The sequence below is a fragment of the Onychostruthus taczanowskii genome, unplaced genomic scaffold (assembly GCF_017590055.1).
Source record: "Onychostruthus taczanowskii isolate IOZ18803 unplaced genomic scaffold, ASM1759005v1 scaffold37, whole genome shotgun sequence".
Classification (NCBI taxonomy): Eukaryota; Metazoa; Chordata; class Aves; order Passeriformes; family Passeridae; genus Onychostruthus; species Onychostruthus taczanowskii.
Genome location: NW_024501126.1, coordinates 5,350,242 through 5,367,567, shown reverse-complemented (window position 1 = coordinate 5,367,567; position 17,326 = coordinate 5,350,242). Strand labels below are relative to the sequence as shown.

Genomic DNA, 17,326 nt, shown 5'->3' with positions numbered 1-17,326 from the left:
CCTCTGCATACACTAGTTTTAGTTGTGATTGAGAGCTCTCTATGTCTTCATATCTTTGGTCTGCAGTTCTGCATTTTCTTCATCTCCTTTACCTCCCTGCATTAAATGTCAGAGCTAATTTAAAATAATTCTTTGTCCTCAAGATCCTTAGGGTCTATAGTTCATGTGGTAATTGCTTGTGTTTAGAAGGAACATGAGTTTGGCAAGAGCACATTAATCCTTAGCAGAGACTGTGTTGGTTCTTAATTGCTGTGTCTCTGTTGCTAACCTGTAGTACTATAAAGATCATGTCAGAATCAAGGTTTTTGAATAAGTTATGAATTGCTTCTCTGATCTGGATTTCCAATGACTGCAGTTCCCAATCCTACCATATTAAGTAAACTAGAAACAAAGGAACATATTCTCAATGCTGAGTCTGAGTGTTCTAAAAGTGTATAGTTAGTAAGGCAAATCATCCCTCCAGCTCACAATGGAAAACTTTAATTCTTGCAATCTTTTGCATGTTCTGTAAATCCAGTCTTGAGGCAGCACATAGGAATAAAGTGCTGTACTGTAGAGTAGAAGGCCTGTTTTAGCAAACACAGAGGTGGCATTTTCAAACTGCAATGTGAAGAAAAATTCACAGAGACTACTAAAGTATATACTTGTCCAGTACAATACAATCTATGCTAATAAGAAAAAACTAGGCCACATTATTATACATAACCTGCAGCTTAATGAACAAAATTTTAGCCTTCATTTGAATATGCTTTTTATTAAGCAGAAACGTGTTTTCCTGTACCTGACACTGTTCTTGGTTGGGTGTAGCACTGAGTCCTGTTGCTGCCATGTAAGTGCTTCCAATGGTCTTTATCTTTTCAACTCCACTGAACTTTGGTTTTGACAATAACTGTAAAACAATGACAATCATTCATTATTCAGATCAGCAGCTCTGTTACTCTTAACAACGATCAGAGAATCAAGTCTTAGAACAGTTTCTGTATGGACCTCAAATGGCTTCACAAATATATACAGGATGAAGGACTTAAGGATGGATAAAACAATGGTTACAGAACTCCAAGGGCAGAGAATTTCTGTCTTCTAAAACACCTTTTTACATAAAGGGATGAAATTTATAGTCATGAGGATAAATTCCATCTTATTTTATATACAGCTTTTAAAAGTCAGTACACTTTGCAATCGTGATATTGCAACTGGATCACCATGCCAGCCAACACTTAAGCTTTATGCAGCTTTCTGAAAGTAAGCATCTATTTCATGCCAGTGGAATACTCCATGTCAATAGGACTGAAGTCCAAAGATTTTAGTTCATATATCCCAGTTTGTTTTGAACATTGGACACCCAATGCTCTCCAAATGGGTTTGCTGCTAAAATACCCTCTACAGCTGCGGATACACAAATCCAGACCGTGCTCTCTGAGTCATGACACGATTTTAATGCCTTTTACTGGTATTTTCATCACTAATAACTTCCCTATAGAAAAATACTGTTCTCAGTGAGGCTTAATAGATGCCTTTTCCCAATCCATCTGTAGTCATACCCTCGACTTGCTTCTGACTTCAGAAAATGGAACATTACAACTTTTACAATCCTTTGATTTGCTTGTGTATCAAATCATCAGTGCAGATCAGGTATAACACAAAGTTATACCTGACTTTAGACATTCATATTTAGAACCTCTGATTAATACATGGCAGGTAATGTAACTGTTTCAAGAGCTGCAGCTAACAAGCAAAAAAAAAATATATACTCACATGATTCTCACTATAGCAAATCAAAAGCAATTGAATATGATGTCAGATCAATATCTGATTTATCCCACATAAATCTCTTTTTCCTTTAATAGTCCCTGTAAGTATTTTCTGACAGCTCTTCCACTCTCCCCTTCAAGTATGCTTTCTGACTGTTGCATATCATGAGTCAGTAAGATTGAAACCATCCCTGTTGTAGGTACATACATCATCAAAGTCCGCAATGATCTCATTTAGCAGCCTGAGACATTCCAACCCTTCCTTATTTACATCAGATTCTGTGTAAAATTCCTTGAAATCCGGAACAGAGGCAAACATGACACAGACACAGTCGTATGACTGGTGATACAGATCCTGTCCAAAAGAAAACAGTGTAAAGAAAAAGAAATTATCATACCCAGCTGTAAATAAGTTTCCTTATTAACATGCAGTATCCAGGATCTAAAAACAGAGGTGCTGCAGTAGTTGGAATGCCTTAAGATGGAGGTTGGATGTTTTTTGCACTTAGCTGCATTTATTAATTTTAAACAATGCATAAACCTATTCATAAAAGAGACTTAACACATAAAGCTGAAAATATTGTAATGATTTTTTTTTCTTCCTGAACTTTAACTTTGTGAAAGCAAAATGTTCACTAATTCATTAGATAGGGCCCATCTCTGAGATTTCTTATGCAGAGAATTTAGTCTAGCTTGCATGACTGAAAATGTATTTTGTAAAACAATATCCAATTTATTATTAGCTGTTTGTTATTGTACTAACAAAAAAACTGAACCAAAATCACAAACTCAATGTACTACAAAAGCATAATGCAAAATGACCCTGATTGATAGTTCCTAACCTAAAATGACAATATGCCTAAGAGGACAAAATAATTACGCTTTTTTTTGCAAAAAAATCCAAATTATCCTTCCTTTTGCAAAACAAGGAGCTGGGCCAAAAAGAAAGAAGCCCTCTGAACTGAAACTTACTTATGGCAGAGTCTGCACTACCTTCTGTGGCCATTGAAATGAGAGCATCTCTACTCCACAGAAAGATTCTGGTGCTAAAATTTACCACCTCCCACCACCCCCTTCAGTTTCCTCTCTACTGTCCTTGAACATTAGACTATCTCTTCTTTCAGGACAAATTCACATTCCCCCAAAAAAGACAGAAAGAAATAAAATTTATTAAACTAACACTAAAAAAATAATTAACATATATACACAAACATAGACACAGCAATAAATGAGGCTGCTATCTACTTTAATGTAAAACTACCTTCAAACATAGACACAGCAATAAATGAGGCTGCTATCTACTTTAATGTAAAACTACCTTCAAGTTATTATTTGAGTAAAAAGTGATTTCAATACTCACATGCAAAGGATTTATTCAGTAAGTTCAAGAAGCATAAGATAATATTTCCCTTTTTACTTAGCAAAGCTTGGGTTTTGCAATTTGACAGTCAGTGTGTCCTTTTGGAAGAATGTGGTGTGCCTGTACACAGACGTGCACAGACATAGTGGGTCTTTACAGCTGATATACAACTGAAAAATAACAGAGCTATGGGAAAACTGCTGACTGCTTCATCCTATCACAGGTGTGAGGGAAGTTTCTGGGCAAACATGAAAATAATGATGGACAGGAAGGAACACATGCAGCTGGAGGAGATAAATTTTTTATTACTAGATTTTTTGTGCCTCCTGTATTTTCTAGGGATTTTATGCCCATAGCATCACTGAAGCTCCACCACAACTGTATGCTGTAGGGATGGAATATATTGATTCACAGCTCCAGCTGTTACTCTCTTGTCGCACCATGATTAAATCCAGATTTTTGAGACTCTGCTGTGGGAAACCCAAGGGTCAAGCCAGTAAGGAAATCTGGTCTGAACATGAGTGTGTGGTGTGTGGGGAGTCAAGCAGGGCACCTGTTGGCTCACTGGAGCTGCCCACTGTGAAGGGAATTCGGTCCCTTCTCAGGGAAGGTCTGACTGCCAGAGTGGCTCCTGCATGGTCAGATGGGGTATTTCCTTAACAAGGTACAGAGACTACATTCTGTGGTTAACCCAGCTTTACTTCTATTTCCTCAGGTCATCTTCCCTGTAACTTCATTTCAATTATAGCAACCCATTTGTCCTCCTTCCTCTCTAATGGTGGCAATATCCATCCCCACTAATGAATGCTCAATAACATAGTACCATCATGGAAACAACAAGTGGCACTATTTATAACCAGATAAGTAGTAATTGTGACTATCACAATAAATTTCAGAGAATTTCAAGGAGTCATCCCCATCTAGTTTATTTTGATCATATTAATAAAGGATGTTACAATTGAGTGCCTTAATTTTCCTGAGAATTCTTCTCTTGAAACAGTACTCTCCAAAATGTGTAGTCAGAAAATTAAGTGCAATACTATTCTAGGAAGGAACAGCTTTTCTTATTTTAACAAAAATAAAATAATCCTGTCTTTTGCATTCAATCCTTTTCTCTCTTTAATAACATCTGAAATTCTGCAAGTATGTTCCTTTTACTGTCTTCTCATCTCCAGTGTCTGAAAATCTTCCTGAGTTAGAGAAGGCAAATCAGTCCAATTCTGTCCCTTGGAAGGGTATGGTGGTCAGCTTCTCTGGGGCAGAATTTTTTCTCTAAGTAAGGTGGTAGCTCCATCCTGTAGCTAATAAAGCACAATTCCTCCTGCTCAGTGATGGGCTTGCCAGTTAGCTTGCAACACAAAAGCTCCCAAGCACTTTTTACTAATAGGGAATCTGAAGGATAAAAGCATTAAGGAGAAAGCTGCAAAAGCCAGGTGCAGATATATTTAATCCTGGCCCTGTTTCCTGCTTTTCATTTTAGATTTGAGCCTGTCTTTCAATTGGAAAATAACCTGTCTTGTATCCAGCATGCAGACTATAAGCAGAACCCAGCTCCGGAGCTTCTGGTTAAAGCAAACAAACCTTTATTATTTACTCTGAAGGACCTTTGCTTTTGGTGTATTAGCATTAGTCAATATATGTATCTTGTTATAAAAAGACCTTTGTTGGTCATTTGAAACTACAGTCCAACTGCTCCCAGTTAGCATTCATCCACTCACTTTATCCCTTTTTATTTCTTCTGCCTGTTTTTCAGCAGCACACTTTGTTTTCCCTTTTCTCCATATACAGCTGCATGCATAAAATACTAAGGGAAGTAGTATTTTGAAATAGAATATTCATCCATTTTCGTAATCTCAGAATCTGTTTTAAACAGAAAAGAACACACATCAAACTATACTAACTTGAATGTTTGCAGCTAAGGAAAATATGGACAAATTTCAGTGTCGTATCTGTTGACTCAGGTATCCACACAGAGAAAACAAAGGACTAATCTGCCCTAACATCTGTATCTACATACAGAACATTGCTAATATTGAAACAAATCTAAAGACATGACAGATACTTATATTCCTGAATACTTCCAGAGATTTGAAAGGGCCTTCCTTTGAAAACTGTTGAAAGAAACAAAACCAGGAACAACTTGAGTTCGGTTTTTTGGGGTTTTTTCAATGTATGTCATTAAAATCATGACAAATCATTTTTACTTCACCTGACATGATGAGTTGGGGAGCTCAGCATATTACAGTTTCTGTGCCTCATTAAATTAAGTAAACTCATTCCAACCTAATAATCTTGAGGGGTGACAAGATAAATCTGGTAGCTGACACAAAGGTAAGCAGATGGTGCTGCTCTGCTTCGGAGCTGAGGTAGAGTAGCACATAATCAAGAAAGCAATCTCCTGATGGTTTGCTGTGCTTAATGCCTTAACTGAGAACTGGAGCTGAGTCAACTTGGCCTCCAGCCAAAATCTTCACTGCATTCAAAGGAACCCCACAGCAATTTTTGTTAGCTACCAAATGAATATTTGCAGGGAATACTAAAGTATTGAAATGCAGTCCTGATTAGTACTGCTTAATGCAATCCACAGTGAAAAGGAAGATGTTGTCCTTTTCGTCTCAGGAGATCAAAAATGAATCCCTAAACCTGCCCTCTGTCCTCTTTTGTCATTTTTGAAACAATTATTTGGCAAGCACAAGTAATTAAAAATCTTACGTTTAAGAACTCTATAGCTGTTACTTTCTCTAAATGGATTTATATATATTTTTTTTCTTTATTATTACTGTAAAGGAATATTAGGACCAGATCTAATTTCCAGAAAAGTAAAGATGGATCTTTTGGGTGACTTTTCTGGTGATTGGATTAGGTCCATTAAGCAGTGAATAAACAGGTAATTCAGTGTTCAGAACATCTTTCCAGAATTAACATAGCCACTGTTTCGGGGAAAAGGTTAATTTTCACTCCAATAAACAAGCTCACTAGTGAACAGAAGAAAATTCAGAACCTGGTTGCAACTCCACTCTGATCATGGAGGAAAAAGTATCTGAATGCATATGATTTAAAATTAAACCCATGTTGATTCAGCCATTCTGTTCTTCCTCCTCCTCTCCTATTTTTACCGTCGTTCAATAGGCAAAGTGCATTGCCACTTAGGAAAATTTCACCTTTTTATTTCAGGGTATTATGGTGCATTCAGTGCTGTAAAGCAAACCTTACAGGAAGGAAAGAGGAAATGAAAGTGTCTGTAAATTTATATTTTCGCAAGGACCTACTGTTCAAAACAGCATTAAGTGGTATTTCCAGGGTACACTGCTTTCTTACAGAGTAGAGGATATACAGAGACAGCTGACCTCATTCTTCAGGTTTCTTGCCAAGAAGTGTTCAGCTACGTGGGCTGGAAGCACATTCTCCAGAAGCACCCGATTTAGGTTCTCCATGGTTTCAATCTCCTCCCGCTCTTTTTTGAACTTGTTCTTCCACAGGAAGTCTAACCTACAGTAATATTCATTCTGTTACAAGAGGACACAGAAGTAAAGAAACAATAGGCATCTTGTCCTGCTGGAGTACAGGTTTAAGAGACAAAATAAGCACAGTACACAACCCCTACAATGCTATTATTTGGCTACTCAAATATAATTCCAGGTCCCACAGAAGTCAAACCCCAAGCACTGACTTTGTGACATACATTTTATCAAATCCAGCAAAAAGGCCCAGGAGAAAATAAGAAAAGTTGCACGGTGCCTTAAACAATAGAAGATTTATTTATCTACTCTTAAACTTGAGTAGAAATTAATTTCAGAATTCAAACACTCTAATGGAAACAATTTACAGTTTTGTAACTTAATATTATTTTGTAAGTGCAGAATTTCACTTACAATAATGGGCATTTCAGGAAGACCCTAACTTTTACTAACTTGGACTTGCACCATGCCACCAGCCTGGAAAAAAGAAAACCGCCCATTGATATAATATACATTCAGTATATCAAATCATGATCAGAATATCAAAAATGGCCCAGTCAGTTAGGCCAATTCAATTGAGTTTTGGTTTTGGTAGTTGCGCTTTTTTTGGTTGGTTGGTTGGTTGGTTGGTTGGTTTCACACTCCTTTCTGTAATACTTTATCCTGCTTTTCTTTTTGTCCCAGTAGCTTTTCAGTAACCACAACAACAATACCTGGAACTATATGAAAATACGCAAAGTCCTTGGAATATCAGTATGTTTTGAGATCCAATTTCACTAGAAAGGTGGTTGAAAATTAATAAAACTGCACTTTTGTGGAGCTCTCTCCACTTCCTTTCAGTATTGCCAAGGTGTTGTCATGAATTCGATGGTATTATTTCCACAGTAAAGCCTCCTTCTCTTGGCCTATTTCATTTGACCTGATAAAAATCAAGAGCTATTTCAACATAGTCTTAATGGTTTAACACTAACAGGCAATCTCAGTGAAGACTATGTTATTAACCAGGAGAATATGATTATGATGGCAATCATTATAGAAAAACTTAAAAGTGCTAGCTACTGGTATTAGCAGTCAGTAAGCATTGACATAAAAAATGAGAGTAGTCCTTCTGACTGGACAGTGGCTGTCACAGCTCAAAATGATTCATAGGTATTCTATTGAGATCAAAGCCAAAGATAAGAGTAGAAAGTTGAAATTAGATGGTAATAAAATGATTTGGCAAGCTTTTAAAAGGCAATGAAAGAAAAAAACTGATGAAGAAAAACTGTAACTTCCAAATACTTGCAGGATGAAAAAACAGTAAGAGGAAAATTATTCCTCCACTTAAATGAATAGAGAAAAATATACTCAGGTTTCCTTTGAATGGGTTGATAAGGGCAAAGTACTATTTAAATATTTAATTACAGAACTGAAAGAGAACATCCATCACATGAAATCACTGTTACCATACTCTCTTTGTGCTGATACCAATACTACTGAGGACAGAATGCAAACCTGAAATGCACTGCAGAAGAAATATTCTGGCTATTATGACTCAAAGGTAACATTTTTCTGAAAGTAAAAGGGGTCTTGACATCTTAGAATGGATCATGCTGCATCTCAGAAATCTGGACTTTAAATGACAAATAAACAAACAAGCTGGATATTTTAAATAATTATATGTTACTAAAGGATATTTGCAAACTATAAGCAAAATAAGAATGGGAAGAAACTTAAATACTTGTACAGAAAATCATAAAGGTACAGAGAACCTGAGAACAGATTTCTGCAGGAATTTGGAAATGGGATTTTATTGTTGCCCTGTCATTGTGCCTGTATTAAATGGCAATAATCAGTCCTATAAAGCCTGAGGTCATGAATAGGGATTTTTTTCAGAACTGTCCACATGATGCAAAATAGATGCAGTCACTTTTTTAGAATGTATATATATATATATATATATATATATATATATGCGCTAGATATTTGTACATCGAAGAACTTGGATTAGTATAAATATAAATACACATAGATGGTAAATTCAAATGCCACAAATGGTATTCATGCATAAAAAATCCAGTAAAACCTTGGGATGTCAAAATTCTTGGCATAAATTCATAAAAGTAACATGCCTGCTGAAATTAAATATCCACGGATTGTACCAACTTTGTAGTGAAAATAAAAGGTGGTAGCTAAGTGAAGTTTTCAAAATTATGCTTATTCTTTAAAAGCTCATATAAAAAAGATAATTTATTTACTACCTTATTCTTTACTGAATTAAATTTAGGCTGCTCAAAAAAAGGGCAAAGAGAACTCCAAGATCAGAAAAGAAAAATCAGAATGTATTCTACAATTTGCTTTGAAATTAGAAAGGTCAGCATATCATATTTCAAAAAGAGAAGAGCACCAGCTTATTAACTTTGAATTGTGGTGGTGGCTTTTTTGTTTGTTTGCATGATACGAAACTTATCCTGATCAGTCAAGACAGACAGAGTGTTAGAGAACTGACAAAGGGTATGATTTCCAAAGGCAAGTCTTTGGAAAAGAAGCAGGAACAATAGAGCAAGGTACTCTGTAAAAAAAAAACAGCAAATGCTAGGGAAAAGAGCTATTTAGACATACTGGCTAATGCTGATACAATTGGATGAGTTGACATACTTTCTCTAAACATGCCTCCATCTACTACAAAGAAGTAAATGGTCATGTGACTAGCAGTGAAATTTGAAGTAAGTTTTCATTGAATTCTTTCAGAAGAGGCTCTTGAAGAGACTACTTTTTTCAAAAAGAGAAGAATTCCCTCACAAAATAAAAGCTCACTAAAAAAACAGAACAGAGACAACAAATAAATAAGTTTTACAGCTCTGGGAAGCTGCCACAAGCACCTCAGCAGTAAAACTACCAATGAAATTCAGTGTGGATAACTACAATATAAACAATCATGGAAAATAATCTATACAGCCAGCCTATAGAGGAACGGGGCACATAACATCTTAGGTACTGTTGAGAAAGGAATTCACAGGCTATGTCAATACTGGATTCAAAGCAGAACATAAGAGAGATTTAGTGCTCAACAGTGTTTAAATGTGAGCACACTCCTTACACAGTCAAGCCCATACCAATCTGGATTCTCCTGGGAAGGGTGGAAGAATCACCATTCTCAACACATTGTCTGCCTGTTGCCAGCCTATTATCAGGTAACTCTCGGGATCTGTACACAGGGTGAAATGAGTCACTTTGCCTCAGTGTCAGGAAATTATTGTCACCTATGCAGGCAGGGCCATCAAAATAAACCAATTCTGCTTTTTCCACCTCTATTTTGTCTGTTCACCCCCATTCTTCTGGCACAAACACTGCTGTGGCTATGCCATAAATCCTGAAAATAGATCTGGCTCAAGCCCAGCCATTTCTGCAGGGTTAATTTTTAATCCTGACCATTTCCCTGTTTTGATCCACTGAACATCTACACAGTGAGCTGGGCTAGTACAAATGAGGAGACAAAAGGATTAGAATAAGCAGCTGAAGGAAGGTCTGCTTCTTCCAGCAGTGATGCTAGCTGTGCAGCTAAAGAAATTAAGCAGGCTCATAAACCATGTAATGATATACTAACTCTTCCCTCTTCCTCTCTTCATCCCCACTGAACCAGAGGGTCTGACCCCCTGTCTCTGCTTTTGATTCAGGAGAGGCATCTTTATGACCAGTGGTGACCATGTTCACAGAGCTAGGTTTGCAAGAAAGCATCCACTTTTTGTTTGGATGAATGTTTCGGTTACTCATCCTAGGGACAGAGGAGCACCAATGGCAGCTGAAGGGAAATAGAAAGGCCACCCTTTTCATCAGTAGCTACTATCTTTAGCATTTTTTAAATAATCAGATATCAAAAGAAGAAAAAATATATATTATCTGCAAAAAATGCAATAACTAACAGAGATATTACTTGCATGTTACCCTCTGTGAAAGAGGGGTAAAGAAGAATTTGACTTTGTTGACACTGCCAAGATGGCTCAACAGCATCCTGCAAGTGCCACTCAGTAAAAGTAGAAAAGAGGAAGTTTAAAAATAGAAAGACAGACACTGTCACATGAATTTTTATCAAATTGTGAAATTCATTATCAGTATTGGGAACACCAGGAAGATAAAATGGATAAAGAAAGGATCAGACAGTGACACAGAAAGTAAAAGAGCCAATAGCTATTAAACACAGCCACAGAAATAATAACTGGCAGAAGGTGGGAAGTATATGTCCATGAAAAGGTCACTCTATGCAGGTAGATTTCCTCCTCTATTCTTTTTCCAAGCATTTGCTACCAATCAATATCACCAACAGTAACTTTAAATGGCAGGTCTTATGCAAGGTATGTAAAATTAGTTCATAACATTTTCCAGTAATATTTAGACTTTGCTTGAGATAATTTGAAAGTGCAGAAGCTTTTTTCTCCTTCTTTAATGGAGAATAAATTAGAAAAATCAAAGGCAAAAGACTGAAGAGTTACAAATAAGTTCTATCATGACAAGGTTCTTGGACCTGCAGCTCTGAAAATGAAGACTTTTTCCATTATGCAATAATTTCTTAGTTGGTGTGACAGAGAATACCTCTAGTTGTGTGCAGAACAAGCTTCCTTGTTGATGTGACTGAAAGCACAAAGAAATTTTTCCTTTCCCAGTGAAGATGATATTCCTTCTCTCCTTTATTCTTGGTATTGCACCCTCTGCCTCCATCTGAAACTTGGGTTGACAGAGACTAAAGATTGTCCACTGATGGGATGAAGAACTTGTCCCTCTTTCTGAGGGAAAGTAGGTGTGCTCTAGACCCACCCTGTCACCACCATCAAATGAACAAACTCCAACGTGCTGCTGGTGACAAGGCAGATGAAGAATGTATTTCTAAATCAAGAAGGATGTTCCCCACTACAATAAATACTGCAGAAACTGCCAGATAACAATTTTTTTAATGTAGTAACCTGTAGGGCCTGCATGGCAATTTAAATGACAGTCATTAACTTTTGAGGAGTTAATGTACATGAAATATTTAAGGACAGTCTGGGATAAAGTCCTTTCACGGCTGCAGTCTGTGAAGGCTCAGGCTGTTCATGAGCTCTCACATGGATTGCCTCTTCCATTTCAGAGCCCTATCTTGTTCACTGCATTGCTCTGGCACAATGGGCTGGAATTGCATATTTTAGCCATGAATCCTGTAGGAGACTGAGGATTTAGAGAAAGAACTGCCCTTGCATCTTCCCTCAGCTTAGTACAGGGTAAGACCATTGACATCACATTCGTTCTGGAAAAGCACAACTGGGTCATAAAAAGAGTTGTTTCCTGTTGGGTCACAGTTTTAGTGCAACCATGGCCTCAGCATGTGGCACACTTCTGTGTGCATGCTGTATTGTTTCTGTGTCTGCACCAAATTGTAATAACTGTGAAGAAAATAGCTTGCAATTAAGCAACCAGGGAGACAGCAGATGGATGCAGACAGATGGGAGCAAACTGGGAAGCTGCAAGCCAGTATTGGTCAGAATGACAAGGAATAGTCACAGTACACTATCAGCACAGTGTCAGTGATAGTTATTGGTGGGTTTAAAGGGTGTATTGGAAGGCAAGAAAGAAAATAATGTTATACATGCCCCTGACACTCCTTTGCAAGGGTATGGGAAAGAACAGGACAAAGGTGTTTCTTTGAGAAGGTGACAGGCTGCACGTGGCAGCTAGCATTGCGTCCACTGGTGCAGGTGAAGAGAAGTGTGTCTTACCTGTCTACCCAAAACCAGTAATGTGATGAAGAATATGAACAAGGAAATTGAGCCCATGGTCTTCAGGTCCTTCAGTATTCCTGGCCTATAGAATAAAAATTTAAGTAAAGCAGGTTGCTCAAAAGTTAAACCAATATTAATTCGAGCACAAAAATAAGACCACAATTTATATGTCCTACTTTTTGGTACATAAACTAAGAACATGTAAATATGATACAATCTATTATTTGATAAAATATCATTATTTATATTATGTAGCTTTAATTACCTCTGCTACATTCTCTGCAAATGTGCCTACATTTTGTAGTCCAATAATAAGACGAGGATTTAAGAAATTAATATCCTTTTTTACTTGCAAATGGAGAGCATTTGTGACTTATTCTATACAAGTAGAATAAAAATAGATTTTTAATGAAATAACACTATTTCCAGTGTGGAGAGCTTGACCATATCCAACGAATATGAAGAAACAGAAACTAAAGCACCTAACTCCCAAGATACCTTTTCACCTGAGGAGGCACAAACTAATCTTGTACAGAGTTTATTAAAAACTCTGCTTTGGCAAAAGCCACTAAAGGCAGTGGAAAACAGTTCACACTAGAACTCTCCTACTTATGTCACTGAAATAAAAACCTTGGCAAGAGATTTAGGAAGGAAAATACCAACATACCCAGAGCTTGACTGACAAAATCAAAGCTGCCACAAGCACAAGCTCAATCTAACCTGTCCCCTGGTTCTCCATACCATCACACACATACTCTTTCCTTTAATAAAATGGAAACAAATACTTGGGTTTGTTCACTTGATCTTTAGATTTAAGTGCAAAAAGAACCTACACTTTTTTTTTAAGTTATTTTTCAATTCAGATCCTTTTCCATGATTGTGACAGCATAGGAAAAATGATATTGAAACTGCACTATGAATATCCAGATTTTCTGGTGTGGCATGTGTCATACACTTGGCCTACACAGAAGAGAATCACCTCTATATTTTGAAAATGAGGTAGAAATTACAGCTGTCCAAAAATTATTTTACAGAGCAATAACAAGAACTAGAGTCATAATTTTGGTCCTATATATTATCAGCTGTAACAAAGATTTCAGCAGTCTCACCAAAAACTTAAGATACAAATGTATCTTAAGGAAAAAAAAATCCAAATTAGTAGACTGTTGGTCTACTAATTTTTTCAATCGCTAAGACTTCATTTGTAAACATTTCAGATTTTGTAGTAGTTCTGGGGAAGCATATTTTCTTCAGCTTGTAGCAAATATGCTCTAAAAGCTTTAATGATGTGCAGCCTGAGGTCTTAACAAACTTGATTATGACTTCTCGTAACGTCCTTTGTGACAAAAATGCAAATTAAACCATACTCTGTTTCTTACAGTGTGTGACTTAAATGCCTTGTCGAGACTTCTTTTATTCTAATGCTCTGAGGAGTGACATTAAATCAAACATTAACTGCAGCAGGACAATGATTTTACACTGTAACTCAGATTACACAGCCACATATGTTCCATGACGTAAGAGCTACCATGGGGAATATTTAACTTCAGAAAGACTGGAGTTAGCCACCTACCTTCTAAGAGGTGCCATTGCATACATAAATTTGCTGTAGTCATCCAGCATGGGCCCATGAGTGTGCAGAAGGATAACATTGTAGCCCACCAATGCAATCAACATTATTACCATTTTCAACTCATAATTTATCCTCAGGAAAACAGAACAGGAAATGAGCCCTAATATGCAGCTGTATATAAAATACTGACAAAGAGAAATCAAATGGAAAATATTTAGAATTTGGCTCTTGAGTAGGAAATCATGCATAATAAAATGTTCAGGCTACTTTAAAAAACAAATTATTGACTGACCACTGAAGTGTGCAATCTATCACAATCTGGGACACTGTGGTTTAGAGACATCCAATAAAAATAAACTTATGCTCCCTAATTTTCACCCTTTGACACTTTTGATTTACTCATCTACATTTGTGGGATACCACTGCTGGTGTTGAAATCTAATGTGGGAGTCTGTTGCCAGCAGGCTGACATAAGATTTACTTCTGTTCCACTGTAAAATTTTCATTTATGTTTGAGTCCCAGGATTACTCTGTATGTCTTGCTAGCATTTGGGTCAAGGTAAAATGTCTAAAGGCCTGAAGCAATAATTTCATTGCCTGTATTTGCAGCTGTTATAATAAACTGATGCAGTACACAGTTATGAATCTCATAGATATGCAATTTTATAAACAGCTAGGACAGGGAAAATACGAAGCTATTAACAGGGTCAATGCATAATATAAATATAAAAAATCCTTCTCTCAAATCCTGTGGAGTAATAACTGTATAAGAATACATTCAATTGCTAAAAAAAAAGTGCCTTTTCTTTCCCATGTCATATATATCAACAAAAATATGTATGGTTGAAGTTAAATTCCTGGAAAAATATTTTCTCCTAATACTTCCTGGGAATTGATTACGACATCAGAATTAGTGCTAAAACAGGAATAATCTCTAGAATAATTATTTTAGTCTTTCATATGCAACCCCTTTGCCAGAAATGCTTCCTGAAAATTACAGTCCTGCACCTTGCAAGGAAGTTTCTTTTCTGAAACTACAAAGCATTCTATTTCTAGTCATGCTATTTTCAGACTACTGTTGACTTGTTGATGGCAGCACTTCTGACAGAACCTGAATCACTGTATACTAATTTTGGATGATCACTAAGAAGGATAATTTTCACAGCACCCATCAGACAGAATTTATCTGCCGTCTCAATCTTTGCTGCTACTGTAATTTGCTAGGAGATCTGGTTGAAATAAGAAATAAAACTATTGTTCAGAATCACCAAAAAATAAAATTTCTCTGATAGTTGCCTTTCAGAGGAGGTCACACTCCATGATTACATAAAAATAGCAGCATCCTTTTTTGGGTCAATAAGGCATTCTAGTGTTGAAATCAGTTTTCCAAAAAGAAGCAAGGGGAGGTTGTCTTGAACCCGCAAATGAATACTGTTTGACAAAGACCCAGAAATTTTCAAGTGGAACAGTCTCTGACAGTGTTCCATAGAAATATATAGAATAGATTGAAAATGTCAGACAAGGGTGGATGAATTAGAAAAGAGTGGCATCGCCAGACATTTAAGAATCCAGACCTTGCATTGCAGTGCAGTGTTTCAGTTAGCAACAAGCAGATCTGGAGAGTTTGGCAATTCACAGAGCAGTGAAGCTGAGCAGGCCCCTGGTCTGCTTAGTGCAGCCCCCAGCCCCAGGATAACCTCAGCCAGCTCAGTCAACAACCCAGGAGCCTGCAGGCAGCTCCCACTTGGTACCAACGTGATGCCCCCTCTGCAGCCTTGGCTTATTCCAACAGTGCAAGAGCAAGTTCTCATGGAGGTCCCTTCTGTCTGACAGCTGAAGCAGTGAATATAAATGTTTCCTTTTAAGAAAATACTCCAACAGCTCAAAAGAGGAAAATGCTGGGTAACCTCTCCAGAGACAGAACCTGCACCTCATGCTGTATGAATCAAGCCTCATAATCTGAAGGGGAGTAACTCCATCTAGTCTCTTTTTCTTTCTCGTGCTAGCTAATAAAGGTATTTTAACCAACACCTTACAGAGTCTGGGTGTCTTTCTTACTGTGATCACAGGTCTGGTGTCTTGCACCAGGGTAGTACACACTTAGGAACCAGCCCAATGCGTTTGGTCTCTTCTCTTAAAATTTAAGAGCTGCAGTTCTGTGGGTATAAAGATCTTTACTGAAGTAAGAAGGAATTCTACTTCCATATGACTATAGACGAAAACTTGAGGAGAAAGTAATTTTGTAAAAAATTCTCCTAGTCAAACAAAATATATTCCAAAACTGCATCTTTTAGATGTCATTATTATAACTTCTATTTATTTAACATGTGGAGGTGGCAGCACTGATACCAGACTGTGTTTTGTCCCAGAAGCAGATACACACATCAACTTCTGTTACACACAAACTACAGAAGCATCACAACAAATAAACAAAAAAATGTTGCTATAATTTACTGAGGAATCTTTGCTAAGTCTTTTTAAAAAGTAAGCTATACTAATAAAAAAAGTCATTCTGAGGGGTAGAGAAGGAGGCAAATAAATTGCTTTGCTTCAAAATGAACCTAAATCAATTGGAGCTAAAGTAATTCCCAAAGCTCTTATGTACTCATTTTAGATGGCATAGTCAATAGACGTCAAGTTTACTATCATAAATCACATAAAAGTTTATTGACATGAATAAAGGCTTAAAACTAACACACAGCTCCAAAATAACACATTTTTAATTTAAGAAAACAAACATTTGTCAGCCTAAGTACTCAATATCTTATAGAGTGAAGAGAGAAAAATTTTAATCCCAGATTAAAGAAAAAAATTAAAAGCAGTAATTCAAAAGGAATTTACAGCTTTTTCAAGTTAAAATATTTGCAGTGTCTGGGGATGAAAACAATGCATATTTGAGAGATGTTTTAAAATCTTTAGCTAACTTTAATTTTTCATTTATTAATGTCAGAAGTGAAATTTTAATGTAATTTTTTTTATGCCAATCTATCAAAAAAAAATTTTGTAAATGAAAGAATTTGGTTTAATACTTTAAAAGCTACAAATCCTGAAATCAGGACACACCATTTTGGTAATGGTCTCATTGTTTCACCATAGAGGTGAAATAAACTCCCTTCTCCTCTTGCTGCCACCAGCTTATTCATCCAAACCCAGCTGACCTATTCTGACACAATATATGGCTTGATATTTTCAACTGCAGGTCTTTTGTAATTCTTTTAAGAATCACTGCTCTCTAGGACACGGGTCCCACTTTTTGCAGCAATGTCCTTCCCCCTCCTCTTTCATGTCTCATTGTGCTTTTGTTCACACTGAGACATCTTCTTCAGATCAGTTCAGGTCTCTTAAGCAGTATATATAGTGGCACATGAGAGTTATTTCCATCCCTCTCACACCAGCTTTTCCAAAACATGCAATGACAGAAGTGTGACAATTTCACACTTGATGAAAATGGTGAA

At 36.8% G+C, this 17,326-nt stretch overlaps 1 protein-coding gene across 1 annotated transcript in view; it reads right to left on the bottom strand.

Annotated features, from left to right (window-relative positions):
• ADCY2 (adenylate cyclase 2) overlaps nucleotides 1-17,326 on the bottom strand; it is a 206,987-nt gene that overhangs the window by 9,154 nt on the left and 180,507 nt on the right. Inside the window, exons 18-22 of the mRNA XM_041411780.1 lie at nucleotides 13,872-14,056; nucleotides 12,296-12,380; nucleotides 6,459-6,617; nucleotides 1,960-2,106; nucleotides 782-889 (exon numbers count right to left, since the gene is read on the bottom strand). Coding sequence (XP_041267714.1) covers nucleotides 782-889; nucleotides 1,960-2,106; nucleotides 6,459-6,617; nucleotides 12,296-12,380; nucleotides 13,872-14,056 — 684 coding nt within the window. The remainder of the gene's footprint in view (nucleotides 1-781; nucleotides 890-1,959; nucleotides 2,107-6,458; nucleotides 6,618-12,295; nucleotides 12,381-13,871; nucleotides 14,057-17,326) is intronic.